The sequence below is a fragment of the Pararge aegeria genome, chromosome 13, assembly GCF_905163445.1.
Source record: "Pararge aegeria chromosome 13, ilParAegt1.1, whole genome shotgun sequence".
Taxonomy (NCBI): domain Eukaryota; kingdom Metazoa; phylum Arthropoda; class Insecta; order Lepidoptera; family Nymphalidae; genus Pararge; species Pararge aegeria.
In genome coordinates, this window is record NC_053192.1 from 6,147,759 (window position 1) to 6,164,545 (window position 16,787).

The 16,787-nt window shown below is 35.1% G+C and overlaps 1 protein-coding gene across 1 annotated transcript in view; it reads right to left on the minus strand.

Moving 5' to 3' along the window:
* The window catches only part of LOC120628984 (G-protein coupled receptor Mth2-like), a 39,478-nt gene extending 23,174 nt beyond the window's left edge, over positions 1-16,304 (minus strand). Inside the window, exons 1-2 of the mRNA XM_039897693.1 lie at positions 15,577-16,304; positions 2,056-2,233 (exon numbers count right to left, since the gene is read on the minus strand). Coding sequence (XP_039753627.1) covers positions 2,056-2,233; positions 15,577-16,005 — 607 coding nt within the window. The 5' untranslated portion in view covers positions 16,006-16,304. The remainder of the gene's footprint in view (positions 1-2,055; positions 2,234-15,576) is intronic.
* Positions 16,305-16,787: the final 483 nt, after the last annotated feature.

Genomic DNA, 16,787 nt, shown 5'->3' on the forward strand with positions numbered 1-16,787 from the left:
GAGCAAATAATCTTAATTTGCTGTCATTTGTAAAAATCGAGAGAATCTGTTCAGTGCAATTCATAACTTTCCTGAGATTGCTCTTGTCCGGAAAACTTTTTTAAATTAAAATTATTTTTCTAAATCGAGTACTATATAAATACTTTCTATGGACGCTGCCCTAAATCCTTTACAACATGCCTATTATATTTATCCTATGGTATACCCAGAAATTGAAACTGTTTGTGAAATGATTTTCGAAGCTTGAAACTACACGTTAGCTATTTGTCAATTTCATGCAAGGCTATTCGTACCTAGCTTTAGTTGGCCGAAATCCGAGTAGTGACTAATAGCGTTGGTATACTCGAATTCCCACAGAATGTATGAACAAACCAAATTGTTTTCCAGATAAAGCAAGCATTCGGTAATATTAATCGGTGTCATACAAACCCAATGTTTAAAATATTTTTTAACAATGAGTAAACTTTTATCTTCTAAGTAATTGTATTACTGAAGCTAGTTAATTGTTTATGTTGATAAAATGCTTAATGTTTAAGTAATGAGTTATTTAAGTGCACTTGCAGCTTTTTTTAAAGTAAATTCCTTATGTCATCATTCTTCATAACACATGGAAATTAGTGCACCTGTAGTTGATTACATCATTTCATATTTACAATAAATATTTCACATATTTTGAGCCTTTCGAACCTGCCATTTCTGGATAGGTGAAAGTGCCTTAAAAATTCGAAAAATCAGGAGTTACCCGCGATCTTATTTCCTTGTTATAAAATATGATACCAGCATGATTATTTTTTTCTAACCTTTAACCAGAACAAATTAATTCCGGATGTGGGTTTATCGATGTAGGTAACATAATATTCGTTCAAGTTGATGGGCAGTAAAATGTTATTGGAATCGCCAGTACAAATCACTAGTTCGCTAAACATTTTATTGCTAACATAAAGCGTAACAACATAATTAGACTAGCCAATAATTTGGTAACAATCGAGAGTGATCCAAACAAGCCAAACTAACTAGATATAGGAATGTAAATGTTTAAAAAAAGCATTTGTTGAATTTCTAGCCGGCATGATAGAATCTGCCTCCTGAACCAGTGGTTGAGCCTCTACAAACAGAGGTAGATTTAACTAACATTATTAACAATTAAAATTATTTGATATTAAACGCAGAGTAGTTCGACCCCGGTCGTGGATAGATGACATCAAGCGAATCGCTGGGAGCCGCTGGAAACAATCGGCCCAGAGGATCGTGGATTTTGGAAGACAGGCTCCCTACAGAAGACCTATGGCCAGCAGTGGACGTCAATCTGTTGATATGATGTTGATCATTATGTGAAAATAACTGGGAACGTATACAGAGAAACACCTTCCGTGGTTTCTAAGGCACGGGGGTAGATAATAGAATATTTCAATTTCCTAACTCCGAGCCGGTACTGAGATTTTATTGATAGAGAAAGGACCTCGTGATCCTTCCAACGTCCGAACCGTTAGGGTCTTATACGTGTAATAAACTTGGCATAACGTGAGAATCTTAATGCTCTGTCATTTGAAAGTTGATCATCAGTGAAAGTCGAACAACCTTTATCTGAGTAAAAAAAGTGCTTAAATATAATAAGACTTACCTAATGACACGTTGGAAAAGTTATTCACCTTTCGAATTTCAGAGAATTTATCCGTTAGACCCTAAGTGTTTAGCTTATTTTTAGACTAAAATGTATATTGTACAGGTAATGTAATGTACATTAATCTACTTATCAAGCCTTCTTATTCGATAAACATATTGAGGGAGTTGTGCAAAATTATTCGCCATTCAAGGCGGCCTTCATGGATTTCCAATTTAACTTAAAAAAAAACGTATAAAATTTACTAGTACGATAACCATATTGTTGTTGTTGTTACTAAGTTTAAAAACATAGATAAAAACACGCCCGACTAATTATTTACCTTTTAAACAAAAAAGCATATTCAAATCTGTTAATCCGGTCGGGAGGTACGATGCCACGTTAAACCCAAACAAAAACATAGGCGGTAATTAACATTTTAATTTTCATCTTACCGATGCCATAGGCGATGTAAAGCCCAGGACTGTCATCATTTGATCCACTGTCCGGGTAGCAGACTCCACCCACCAGCCTGGATTTAGGCGAACTATTGTCCAACTTCATATCAAGGCAGAACATACGTGGGGGGTGCCATTGCGGCCGGTTCGTTGCTATTTCTAATAAGGACCCATTCTGCAAAAAAAAAAATGAGTAGGTATCATCTATACTTATAATAAAACTGTAACTGGAATATTTCTGTACATTTATATTAAATGTACAGAAATATTCCAGTTTTTACATTTTTACAGTATTTACATTTTGATATTTTTTACCGGGGGATGCTTAATTATCGATACTGAGTCCAAAACAGATTTTTATTGAATTTTTGTCTGTCTGACTGTCTGTCTGTCTGTCAGTCTGTCTGTCTGTCTGTATGTCTGTCTGTCTGTCTGTCTGTCTGTTTGTCTGTCTGTCCGGGCATCACGCGAAACTACAGAACGGATTTAAATAAAATTTGGTATAGTGGTAGCTGATATTCCGGGTCAACATATAGGGTACCTTTTATCCCGATAAACAATAAGTTTCCACCGGGAAAAGGGATTAAAAAGTTTATCAATTTAACTTTATAGCTTTGTTAAATTTGAACCAATTTTAATAATTATTTTTTTATTTACGGTGTAATATACTATCAAACATGTAGTGTCTAATTTTAATGAAGATCTGATAAATATTGTCGGAGATAAAGGACATAACTCTCCACAAATAACAGCAAGTAGCAAGGCATATGGGACAACGATCGAATACATGCGTACCATTCTTCTTAATATTATAAATGCGAAAGTTTGTGAGGGTGGATGTATGGATGTATGTATGTACCAACTAAAATAATGACAACTTACTAACTCAGTATACCACGTAAAATAATAGTAGATACTTAGCTAGCTACGATGACTATGATGTAAGCATCACATCTAATCTAGCTTCTCGATTGACTCATACGCGGACGAAGTCGCGAGGGTCCGCTAGTTTATTACTAAAAATCCATTAGGTACTGACCAACTACAGGGCACGGGTCTCCTCTCAGAATAAAAGCGGTTTTACTATTGTGCACCAATGCTGGCCAAGTGCAGATTGGTGGACTGCACACCCTTTCGAGAACATTTGACGGAGTTATGGTGTACAAACCTCAAACATTTTCATCCCCTATCCCACTGAAGGAAATGAGTTGAATTATGGGATAAAAATTATCCTATGTCGTACCTCGTTGTATGAACTCAAATCGTTTAAAGTTTCATTTGAATTCATTAAGTAGTTTCAGCGTGATGCGCATGCAGCCTAGATACAGACAGACTATAGAGATTGCATTAGTTTTTTGGGTTCAGTAACGGTTATAGAGTTTATAATTTAATTTTTGGTGGTTACATAAAAATGTAACCACCAAAAATTTTTAGTTAAATTACTTCAATGTACTGAATTTGACCCGTTACAGTTTTAGTATAGATAGATTAATTAATTTACAGTCTGATTTATTCCATTGTTTGGCAAAGACCTCCCTTTCTTTCTTCCACTTATCACGGCTTTTAGTGGTAATAATATTTAAATTTAAATTTTTGGTGGTTATATTTTTATATGCGAGTCGAGTTTCTCGCGCCTCGGTCGGCTTTAGGTGTCTTTTTCTATTTTGTGGAAGCTAATGTGGGGTTTCTTTGCCCATAATTCATCAGGCAGCTTTGCGTTCTACATCTGTGACATGTGTTTTGGGTAGTGTGATGTGTTAACACGATCTGTTAGTTTAATTCCTAAATTACTGCGCTGCATTGCTTGCTGGCAAACAATGAGTGCGAACGAGATGGTCATTCGGAGACATATGTAGTATTAGAAAGAATTGTCAATTGAGTAAGTATATTATAGTTATGAAAAGAATTTGATCTCAATAATCCTAGTCCTAATTTAGTTGCGTCATTTTAATTGACGCTCATCGAAAGGAACTTTGAATAATATGTAATAACAAAGTATTTATTAATTACTTAGGTCTCGGTAGATAACCTGTATTCCAGGCTATGTGATAGAGGTCAGTTATGTCTATTATCTATGGTGTACCTAGCAATAAAACAAGAAGCTCCCGGGTGTACCATTACTTACAATTTATGCACCTTTATTACTTTATTCCGCTGTGCTCCGCGGCTACATCTTCGTTTTTTTATTCTAAAATGTGTAACTTCGTTCATGCTATATGCTATATGAATAAAACATTCATTTTATTGTTATTTGCTAAAAATAATATATATTCACTATAACTGATAACTATAACTGTAAGTTATTATATATTTTCATATGCTGTGTTTACTTTTAAGGAAATTTTACACTTAAATAGAATAGTTAAAATTAAAAAAAACGGTTGTATTAGTGTAAATGTTTGTAAGTAAACCTAATTAAAAATATATATATAATAAAAGTCATATAGTTTTAACGGACTTTCCGGCTTAAGTTTAAAGTCAATTTGATACTAAGACTTCTTTGTGAGGAATTTGTCTGTTCCTTTCTATTAATTTTGCTTTTCATTTCTTATGGAACTGACTCTTTTAAAAGCTGACCTCCTAATTCGAAACTGAACATGCTATACCAACCAAGTAATTATAATGGTAAAGAGAATTTAATCCAAATTGTATTCTAATCGTACGGATCAATGGATGGCGTACGATTTGACTATCCTATAAAAGTCAAAGGAGCGCTGATATTCTAGGCCGATATGCTTTTTTTTGGAAACAATCAATATTGTTTTATCATTGAACTATCGTAGTTTACTAGCATATCGCTTTATCCTTGGAGATATAACAAATCCCTAGGGATTTGACAAAATCCCCGCTTTAATCATGTGCCTGCGTCATAAACAAAAAGATTCCTACTTACTTTTAACTTGAGTTTGTATAAGTACATATAGTAGGTTATGTCTCGCGGAGGATTCGGCTGTGACTTGTTGACATCCTACCAACAAAGACGCTCCGTCTAGAGATTTGACGAAAGTAAGTTTTCCTTCCTTCATGTTTGCCTTTAAGTCGTGCCATAAACTGTTAGATTGGGGTATTTACTGTACGAAGTAGGTACCAGCCTGGAGTCAAAATTAGCGGTGTCCGACATGATGTCTCCGAGAGCACGTTAAACACGCTAGGTCCCGGTTATTATTACTAACTGGGATAGGTTACTGTTACCTCGGGGACACGCATTAGAGCAGCGTCTCAGGTCTAGGTCAGGTCTAGGTCACATTTATAAGAGGGCCTGAAAAAAATATATATTAAACGCTAAAAAGGTTCAGACTGAATGATAAAGATAAGATGATTAGACTAACAAATAACGTGACACATGTGTGGACTCATTGATCTTTACGTATGACATACGTTAGGTTAGGTATGTAGTAGGTAAACACAATAATTCTACGGCTGTAAGATGGTTGTTTTTTAAAACGCAACTAAGGTAATAATTCTCTGGTTGGAAGCTGCCTCTACAGGCTCAGTACATAGGGTCAGTATTTATATTAATAAAAATCGCTAAACGCCCAACGAGTTCAGTATAATGATGGTTTCTGAATGCTGTTGGGCTTACCCCGTTATTGTAGTGCATCAGAAATGTTCGCGAGGGCTCATACTGATGACTTTTTTGCCATCAGAAGAAAACGAATAGCATCCTTAATGAAAAGAACGTGGGTAAGCAGTAATGGCATTCTGTCTCCTCTGAATGTCTTTCTTCACCGTTTGAAGCAAGTGATATTTCATCATCATCATATCAACCGATAGACGTCCACTGCTGGACATAGGTCTTTTTGTAGGGAGTTCCAATTCCACGGTTCTGTGCCGCTTGGATACAGCGGCTACCTGCGACGCGCTTAATGTCGTCTGTCCACCTCGTTGGGGGTCGACCAACGCTGCGCTTACCAGTTCGGAGCTGCCATTCCAGCACCTTGGGAAGTTGGCAGTGATATTTGAATTGCTAAAAAGATATCAATACTTTTAGGGAAATGACACATGACAAGGTATTAAGTTATTATAAAATATTACGTATTGCCCGCGACTCCATCCGCGCTAATTCCGGTGTGTGAAATACCCCGCTTGGACCGTCAATTTTCCCGGGGTTTGTTTTGGGTATTTATGAGTACTTTTAGTACAAGTATGTTTTCTCGGTTTTAATATTAATTATACCTATTTACATTTGCATACCTTTTACAAAATAATGGTGGCTTACGGTCAGACAGACTGATTTATACAAGCACAGCGCATAAATCCAGCGAAAATTTGGCATACAGGAAGCTATTATAACGTCGACATACGCAAAGGATTTATGAAACTTCATTCCCAAGGCAAGCAAGGAGTTGAAATTAATATAAAAAGCCACGGATTTTACTAAAGTTTGATTTTACTTTACTAACATTTTACTTGATTGTGTTCATTAAATTAAAATACTGATAAATGACAATTACAGGTGGATATCTGCCCCTTATCTCCATTGCACATCAATTAAATTATCCGTATCTATATAATTTACCATGCAATGAACCAGAAGTGTAACTATTTGACGGCCGACTGGCGCAGTTGGCAGCGACCCTGCTTTCTGAGTCCAAGGCCGTGGGTTCGATTCCCACAACTGGAAAATGTTTGTGTGATGAGCATTAAGTGTTTTTCAGTGTCTGGGTGTTTATATGTATTTTCTAAGTATTTATGTATATATGATTCATAAAAATATTCATCAGTCATCATCATAGTACCCATAACACAAGCTACGCTTACTTTGGGGCTAGATGGCGGCGATGTGTGTATTGTCGTAGTATATTTATTAATTATTTATTTATTATTTATTTATTTATTTATTTATTTATTGGCGCCAATTACTATTAAATCATACATAATTCCGTTACAATATTCACGTTAAGTTTTACTAACATATGGTAATACTCAAGTAACGAGGCAGACCCAAAATACAACAACATCCCAGTTGTAATAATAAACAAAGCCTAATCTTTAACGGTTATTTAGATCCTACATAATTTTGTTAGCATTCCAACGGCCATAATTTGGACTTAAGACACGTTGATGCGAAAACAAAATCGGTTGCTAGAAAAATATACGTGGTTCCTGAGAACTTTGACTTTGTAAATATCATGGTTGTATGGTAAACATGTCATAAATGGTAAAACAAACTTAAAATACCGGCATGAATGTTATAGGTATTCCTAAAGAGGTAAAGTGATTAGGAACGCTTTTTTTAGAGTTTCCGCCCGAATTGTTTTTCTTCGATGATTATTTTGTAAAAAAAAATATCCTAATTATTGATGAAGAATTTAGATCACCCACCTGACGCTAAGGAGAAAAACAAAAGGAACACGTCCTGCAGTGACGCGTTGGTCAACCTGAGGCGTTGGTGTTGACTCTCATGTCCCTGTAATTATATCGGCAACCACGCCCATCAACCTATTTCACAACCGTCTCATAATTACGGCTCCATTTAACTCACCCTTGACAAGCCCGTGTTACGCTGTTAAAATCACTAGCATAAATCAGCTTCACACAATCCGAAAAAAAAAATGCCCTTCAGATGGTAGGTTATGCAGTAATTAACAGACTATTCACATATTTATCTAAGGTTCATCCTCATAATTATCAACCCATACCCGCCCCACTACAGACACGGTTCTCCTCCCAGAACTAAAAGAGCTTAGGCAACAATGGCCAATGTCGCGGTAACATAGGTACGTATACTTCTTCAAATTCATAGTCAGTCAATATTTATTCAATCAGGCTTTACCTACAGGCTACTTTTGATGCGTACATTACTAAAAAATGTGAACATTGGTGTGAGATAATGGCGGTAACTACATTCTTAAACTTAAACAATGAGATTGAGAATATCCACATTGAAACCGTTTATCAATTTTAACATAAACGATGAGCTTTAGATAGCTACTGCTTGAGAATGTTTACGTAAAATTTTATACATAAATCATAGGTTTTTTAAACTCGTTGTTATAGTAGTTCACATCTTCGACACAGTTCACAAAGACCTGGATTACGTCTTTGACACTCTCTGCATTTGATGTTGGCAGCCTTTTCGTTGCCGTCATCATAATGCCAGTGATATTTAGTTATTTTGTACTTCACCAGCAACTCCTCTGTTTTGGTAAGCATAAATTACTTTGCGGAAATAATAAAGTCATCGATCGCAACTTGTGAAATGCATTATTAGTTTCACATGATCAAATCGTGCATTTCTAATGTAATTTTACTTACAGTTAAAAAAATACCAATATCGCTATGGGTTAATTTACTTTATTTAAAGGGTTGCCTCGATTTTTCCAGGCTCCCACCATCAGATCCTGATCTGATGAAGGAAATACCATCTGGGAAGTATATATTATATCAAAATTTAACAAAATAAATCCAATCGGTCTAGGGCTCTAGGCGTTTTCGAGTAATAAACACAAAAAAAACCTCCTCCTTTTTTTGAAGTCTGTTAAAAATTAAGAGTAAGAGACAAATTAGGAGCTTACAATTTTCTATGATGTCAGTGTTTTGATACTTGCATATTCGATGGCTTTAAGCAAAAAAAAGGTCGCAATCCCATTCCTAGTTTCGGAGAAATGCGTGGACACTTAAAATTTATTTTATTGGTTGGGACTAAGTACTACTATATCCTAATAATATGTGAATTTAAATATAACAGTTTTAAAAATATTATATTTAAAACATTTTATTACACACTGGTTTTTTTTATCTTTAAAACACTAAAAGTATTTAAAAGAAATTGTAATCTGTACTCAAATTTCATTAATATTCGTACAATGTTTATAGTGGTACACAGAAAATAATAGTTTGTCAAACTTTAAAAAAAGTAGTTATTTGTCGTTGTAGTTGACGACGATTGCAAAATTCACATCGTGGTAAGCTAATACAATGGATTACAGATGGAACGCACTGAACTAGAAGTGATAAGGTACGTACGAGACTCATGTGAAGTACCCAATGCTTTAGACATTTTGGTAAGATATAGATTCGATTTGACCACGGCATTTCAGGGTCGGAAAAATCAGAGCAAATTACAAGATTTTCATAAACATGGTTCTGCGCAGTAAATACTGAATGATTATGTGTTTCTGCGGGACGAGAGTAAACACAGGTATATGTCGGTTCTGTGTTACAATCAAGAAATTAAAACTAGAGTGCAATATATTATACAACCAAAAGCACATCTTAGGAGGAAGCAGCGTTAACGACATTTTATTTTATTTTCTTTTTATAGCAATTTAAAGACATTTATTTATATTCTTTATAATCAAAAAAAGAAAGAAAATAGATAACAGAGGTGCATGATAAAAATATTCAAATAAACTAATCACTTCTTCACAGTATTACTTAGTAACTATAATATTATGTATACCTACTTACTTCCTCAAAAAATATGGTTTCCTTGGCTAACAGGAATTGGAATCCTTCTTTTGAAATACGAATACCTTTTCATCACTGCCAGGGCGAGTTCACGTAAAAACCTTTATTAGCAGTGCAAAATTCAATTCATATTAAATTACACAATTTATTACCTCACGAGAAACAATTGTGCTGCATACCATCTCGTATTTTCACATTTCGCCTATTTTACATCTAAAATATTGCCGTAATTTGCATTTCGCTTTACCTAAAGCTATTTATTTAACTATCTATATTATGTGATAAGGCACTATGTCGACAATGATCTTTATTAATAAAAATTTTTTTTGACAAAAATAAATCGACTTTGTTATACAACTAAAAAGCAGATAGCAGCTTCATTTTTGTGCCTTTTGGAGTAGAGACTTTGGGACCGTGGTGTCGGGAGGCAAGAGCTCTTTTCAAAGAATTATCGAAAAGGATTATCTATTAAGGTATTAAGGTCTACCGGTGAATTAGTTTGGCCATCCAAAGGGGCAATGCTGCCAGCATTTTAGGAACTGTGCCTCGCTGCGGTGGTTTCGAGGAGGTTTTAAATTTTATTTAGTTTTAAATAGTTTATTTTAGGTTATATTTATAAAACAATTATTTTTAAGAATAAATAAATAGTAATACTAAAAAGCAAGAAATAAATATTTTCTACAACATTTTTAAGTCGGTGCCAAGTAGAATGTAGAAAGTTATTTGGTATAGATCATATACGTCGTATACCTCTTTATATAGAAAAAACGAAAGTACCAGTGATTTCTACATTTTAGTAGGCACTGACTTAAAAATGTTGTAGAAAAAATTTATTTCTTGCTTTTTAGTTGTATAACAAAGTCGGTTCTTTTTTGTCAAAAAAAAAAATTTTTACGCATTTTTTTGGGTAGGTTTGCAATCATACCTAAGTTTTAATAGCCAAATGTCAACTGCTTATAACCTTCTACATAAAATACTTATTGAAAAACTTACAATCGCAATAGTAGTCCGCCATCATCAAATTTCCTTATCATGACATTTGAAATATTTTCTTTCCAACAAAAAAAGGCACATGTAGGCATCAACGTAGCCCCTGTGAAAGCTTTTGCCGTAGACTCTACGGCGTAGAAAGAGACCTTACACAATGCAGCTACTCAAGCCAGTCAGCTACCAATTACGCACTAGGTGTAGCCCAAACTACCAAAAATCAAAACAAAAATAATATAAATACTGTTGTAAGTTACATCTGTTATTGGACAACATAAAAAAGCCGATATGGTAATAAAGTATTTATAATAATAAAAAAGCTGACATACCGACAAACTTAACGCTTCTTAATGGATAGGCTTGTTGAAATTAATTGAGATTGAATTTGCATGAAAAAATGGCCACAAACTATTATAAAAGGAAAATAGAGTGAAGATTTTGGAAAAGGCAGGCCAAGGTCGGATTCCAAGCACCATTACAGGGAGGTAAAGAGAGCCAGCCAGCCAGTTCTGCCTGCGACTAATTCCGTATGTTTTCCTGGGCTGCACGGATCCTACGAGTGTGCTAACTGTAGCCGCTGAGCTGGGTTCAAGTAACAATATTTTTCTTTTAGTCTCGCGGTAACGTAAAGCTGGGGTCCCAAAGTGTTAGAATTGCGACTTCGTACAGTGTTGCGACACCGACGCACCTCGTCAGGGGTCTACCAACACTGCGTTTGACAAATGACCCAAGCGGCACAAGGCCGTGGTATTTGGACCTACGAGTATGTCTAGCACGGGACGTCTTATTGGTTGACATGATGATGACGATGTCTGACAACCACACTTTCGCATTTAAAATATTAGAATGGATTTGGTGGAATATTATACAGGTCAAGGAGAGAAAAAAAAAAAAATTAATGATGAGTTGATGACATATTAATATGACGTATGTTATTCCCGAGACAGTGAGTTCACCACGTTATTTTTCTTGGAACTCTCGAACTAACACATCAATAGTGTTAGTTCAAGAGTCGAAACAACAAAGAGTATATTGAACGTTATTATTAATTTTTGTTTTTGTTTTTAGTATATGCTTATTCATCGCATTTAGTTAAGCCAGTAATTACAAATTAAGTTTTGTAAGTAAATAAGTAAATCAATTTGTAGTTTGTTTATCTTATATCCGCAACACAAAAAAAAATTAAAGAAAATAAAGAATAAAGAAATTATTCATTGCACTGTACAGAAAAGACTGGCATTAGCGGACTCTTGACTTTAAGATATAAAAATATTATTATTCATTTATTTTATATTCATTAAAAGCTTTGAGCAATATTATGAATTGGTTAGGTAGTAATTAGGTAATTTCTTAGTTATTTTTAATTAGCTTTGATTAACAAGGAGTAATGATTTGATCGTTAATATTTTAATAAGTATCGTACTTAGGGAAAAATAGATGCTTAATATTCAGGCAACGTCCGCGCGTAGTTTCAATTTTGAGATTATCGAGTTTTCATATTTAATCTGTTTACACGGATGGGATGGACTTACACGTTACACAATATAACCTAATGATGTTACAAGATTTAACACAATATGATACACTTATTAAAGGTAACATCAGGATTGTTAACACTTTTGTCCCGCTTAATTATTCTCATCGAAATGCGAATATATAAAAAACTAAACTAAAAAATTACCTGTATTTATCTTCCCAATAATGTTATGTGCACTATTTATTTGGGCGTCTTTGTTGATTGATTGTGAACAAAAATATCTGCGTCGACATCCTCATCAGACATCGAAATTATTGTATTATATTGCATTATTGTATATTAACAGTAATATTGTATTATTGAGAACTTTGAGCTTTATTAAGTTTAAACAGGAGATAGAAATGTAAAAAAATAGAAAGGAGAGAGAATGCTCGTTATAATTAAGTAGGAAGGAATTACTTAGGTTTTTATTCGTGAGATAATATTAGTTGCAAGTTTTAATTATGCTGTATGAACAGGGACTGAATGTCGGAACGCTAAAGTTTCACAAAACAGTATTTTATTTCTATTAGGTTGTATTTATTGCTTCATAAAGTAACACTTTTTTCAACTTACTATTTCGTTGTAAGTAATAAACATCAGTTTTAATTTGTACCACGTATTCGTCGAATATTTGTTTATCAAAACTGTTTAGTGTTTTCTTATTTTTGATCCAGAAGGTAAGATTTTGAAAATAGATTTAATCTTTATTTTCTTTTTTTATTAATTTTATTTTCAGTAACCATGGGGTGCCGAGGAGCTCGAGTGGCGACCCCAAGGTCGATTGAAAAAGGTATCCGACTGGAAAAGGTATCATTAATAATTGCACGAAGTCGCTGATGACAAGAACATCTGAAGACATCGGAAATCTCCACAGAAGGTATAACTAGATGTCCAGCCGTCGTCGACTATTGGTTGGTATGATCTTGATTTTGGCTCTACTAGGTGTGGTGTCAAATATCCAGTTTGGTTTAGTTTACATTAGAATTGGTACCAATTAGTCCGCCCACTCCGTCTTCCCACGTTCACTCCCGACGGCATTGTTGCTCATAACGTCTTTGTTACTACCGGGCATCGTTTCGCTATATTTCGTCTAGACAGAACCATAGGCCAATTGCCGAAATTTCTAACTTACAATTTTCAGCACTACTAAAACCACTTAGACGAAAATATAGTGCCCAAACTCGTATTAAGACAAAGAAAGGAAATTATAACTTGAGTTTAGCATAATTTACCCTTGTATATTTTCTGTTTGTTAAGGAAATACGTGGGATATTGTGATTTATAACTAATTTAGCCCTTAACTGAAATCCCGTCTGGTTCTAAGTAATATTATAGTTGATATAGCGGGGATAGTTTAGTGGTAGCCTAGTGATTAGGACTTGCGCATCCGTTTCGGAGGGACGAAGATACATTTTCGGAGTTACGTGCGTTATAAACCATTTTAATATAACATGTTTGAAGGAAAATATAGTGAAGAAACCGGCACGCCTGGGAGTTCTCCTTTATGGTCTGAAAGGCACCTGAAGTCTGGCAGTCCGAATTTAGCCAGCGTGGTGGACTATCCCGTCTATATGACGTAGACGATGATGCTAAGACCTTTTTAAATATGATGCTAAGACCTCAATTACATGATATCTTAATTATTAATTATCGATTATTAATAATAGTGTGACATTAAATCCTAATTCTATAATTATTGTAAATCGAAATTATTTTTATGTTTAAGTTGACAAATTCTAATATTTAGAATTTTTTTTTCTTTAGTTCTAAGTTGACATATTTTAAATTAATATTTAAATCAATTGCAATAATAAATTTTAATTTGGATATAAAAATTTAAATTAGGTAAAGAAATAAAAATAATTTCGAAAATTTTTATTGCAATAATCGTCGTCATGTCTCTTATGTATGTGCATGTAGCAATTAATAATAAACAATAAACAATACACATATCATAGCTAAACCCTTCCCATTCTGAAAGGAAACCCTTGCCCAGATGGGCAAGTGGTTTAATATTGAGGTTTAAACTTAAAAAGCAAAATAGATAAGTTGACACGCGTTTGGTCATTCATCCGTTTTATTGTTGTTTTAACTAGCTTGTTGATGGACATTTATCTAATGAGTCAGACATGAAACGTTACACGCACAGCTAACAACGGTGTTTGGTTACCCGTAATAGCCGGGAAGGTCCACAAAATTGTTTGGTTTTGTACGTTAGTTAACGAGGCTTGTGGGTCAATTACAGAAAATAAACCGTAAATGTCTCGGGTGAAAGTTCACTCTAATGAACGAGTGAAAAATGCCCAATGAAAGACAGATAGAACAATAAGTCTTAGTACAACAACGAGTTCAGGATGCCCTTGGACTTTTAAACCACCTCAGGAAAGAACCGTCAAAGCAGACTTCTACTCGCTTACTGAGTGCTACGTTGCAATGCCCCGGCGGGGTGTCATGTCTCTTATGCTCGTATGTGCATGTAGCAATTAATAATAAACAATAAACAGAACGTTTAATTATTTCTTTAGCTAATTTATTTCACTGCCTGATTTATAGGGAAAAGGAACCGGCAATGTAAGAGAAGGATTCTATTGGTAAATTAAGATACGATTACTGAATTACAAGGAAATTAAAAACCCGTGAAAAAGGCAAAAGAAAATTAATTGAATTTTCTTTGACAATATCGTTGATGCAGATTTACTTTATTCATCTGTAATTTACCCTTTTGGGAACGGCGGCGTTTTACCCTTATCTAAGTTAGGAGTTTGTTACATTACATTTTCTAAAAAACTAGGTAACTCGACTTACTAATTGAACATATCGGTTTTAACGCGGCATCGCATTGAAACTTTAAAAGCTTGGCGGCACGTGTTTTTCAACAGGATGGTAACTGGCTACAGCCGAAACCTCCAGACCAGAACAGAGAAATTCAAATTCATTCAAAAAATTATAAATTCACAAATCATCGGGGGTTGAACCCAGGTTTCCCCATTGGTCACAACACCACGGTGGTCTACAAAAGTTCAATAATTTTTTTCAGCTTCTGTAATTGACGGCCGATTGGCGCAGTGGGCAACGACCCTGCTTTCTGAGTCCAAGGCTGTGGGTTCGATTCCCACAACTGGACAATATTTGTGTGATGAACATGAATATTTTCAGTGTCTGGGTGTTTATTATAAGTATAAGTATTTGTGTATATTATTCATAAAAATTATTCATCCCATCTTAGTACCCATAACACAAGCTAAGCTTACTTTGGGACTAGATGGCGATGTGTGTATTGTCGTAGTATCTTTATTTTATAATCTTAATGGAAATTTGTAAATGTAATTTCACACACATATTACAGATCTTAATCCTGAAGTCAATCATCATTAATAACCTAAAACAGTCCATTGCTGTTCTCCAAAATCACTACGCTGGGTAGACTGGTTAGTGATCGCAATAGATGGTAGAAGTAGCACAAAAGACGCTGCTGCCAGTTTTCCTTTATATTCCCTTAGTAACCTTATACGACCCGAGGCATGGCGACAGCTGTATTCTGATTCGTCGTCACCACACTGCGCGACTGCTTTCAATTGGATAGTATGGTTAAGACTTACCTCCTGGAGGTATATCTCTTCAACTGGCGAGTTGGAATCCACCAGGTACATCTCACATGATTGTCTTGGCATATAGAAGAAATTAAGATGAGCGATTACGTTTACCGGATCCCGTCCTTTAAACACTGGTGGGTTGAACGGGTTGGCTTCACTCACATCTACGTCCGCACAGGTCCTGTTAAGGAACATCTGGCCAATTCCGCAGCACTTCCACAAACACCGACGCCCAATACAGGGACAACCGAACCGGACGTCCAACCCATCTATGTCCAACACATACCAAGTGCCATCGACGTATTCCAACCCATCGTATAGTACTGAACCATTTTCAAAAGTGATCCCGGTAGTTATGTTCAAACTTTCGTCTCTACTACAAGGTGTTGAGTTGACGCATACCAACCCCGTGATTATTAAAAATAACACAAACATTTTGATTTAAGTACTCAAAACACTTAAACTGTTTACTTTAAAGGTTATTTAATTCAAGATTTAATCCACTTCGTAACATATTTCCAAAAAAAAGTTAGCAATCAAAATATTTGTCACAATTTGATATGACTAATATTAATTTCCACACAATGAATCCTTGTAATGTTTATCGCGGAGTAGGTACTTTATCGTCGCACTCGTGATGTAATTCGATGTATCATTTTTTAATGTGATAAGAGATAAGAATTGTCGCGGGCGCGGAACTGTTTGCAGCCGAGGTTCTGTACGTCATGCACGAGTGAAGCCCATTTCCCGACTGACCGACGATTGCCATTTGCCTCCTATATTCTTGAATGGCTACGAATTGCTAAATACGTATGTAAACTTTGTAGATAGCATAAGTACGAATCTTCACTCTCAATCATATAGGGTCGGGGTAAACAAAGCGACGAAGTACGTAGGTAATAACTGTAAGATCATGCTAGCGAACTCTTGTTAAGAAAATAAAACATCAACGCCATACAATCGACAGGTGGGCAGTTTCGGCCGTGGTAAGTAGATTTTCGATAGATAGAGAGAAAAGTGCCATCAATAGGCCTACATAAATAAAGATAATATTTATTAGGACCAATTCTGTTCTGTCTGACCATGTTTTATTTACATTAATAACCTTCCTTACCTTGGCAAGGAAAAACACGGGATAGTTCTGTTTGCTAATGATACATCACTAACTTTTAAGATAAATCGACGTGAAATTGCTTTTGACGACGTAAACATCTCTC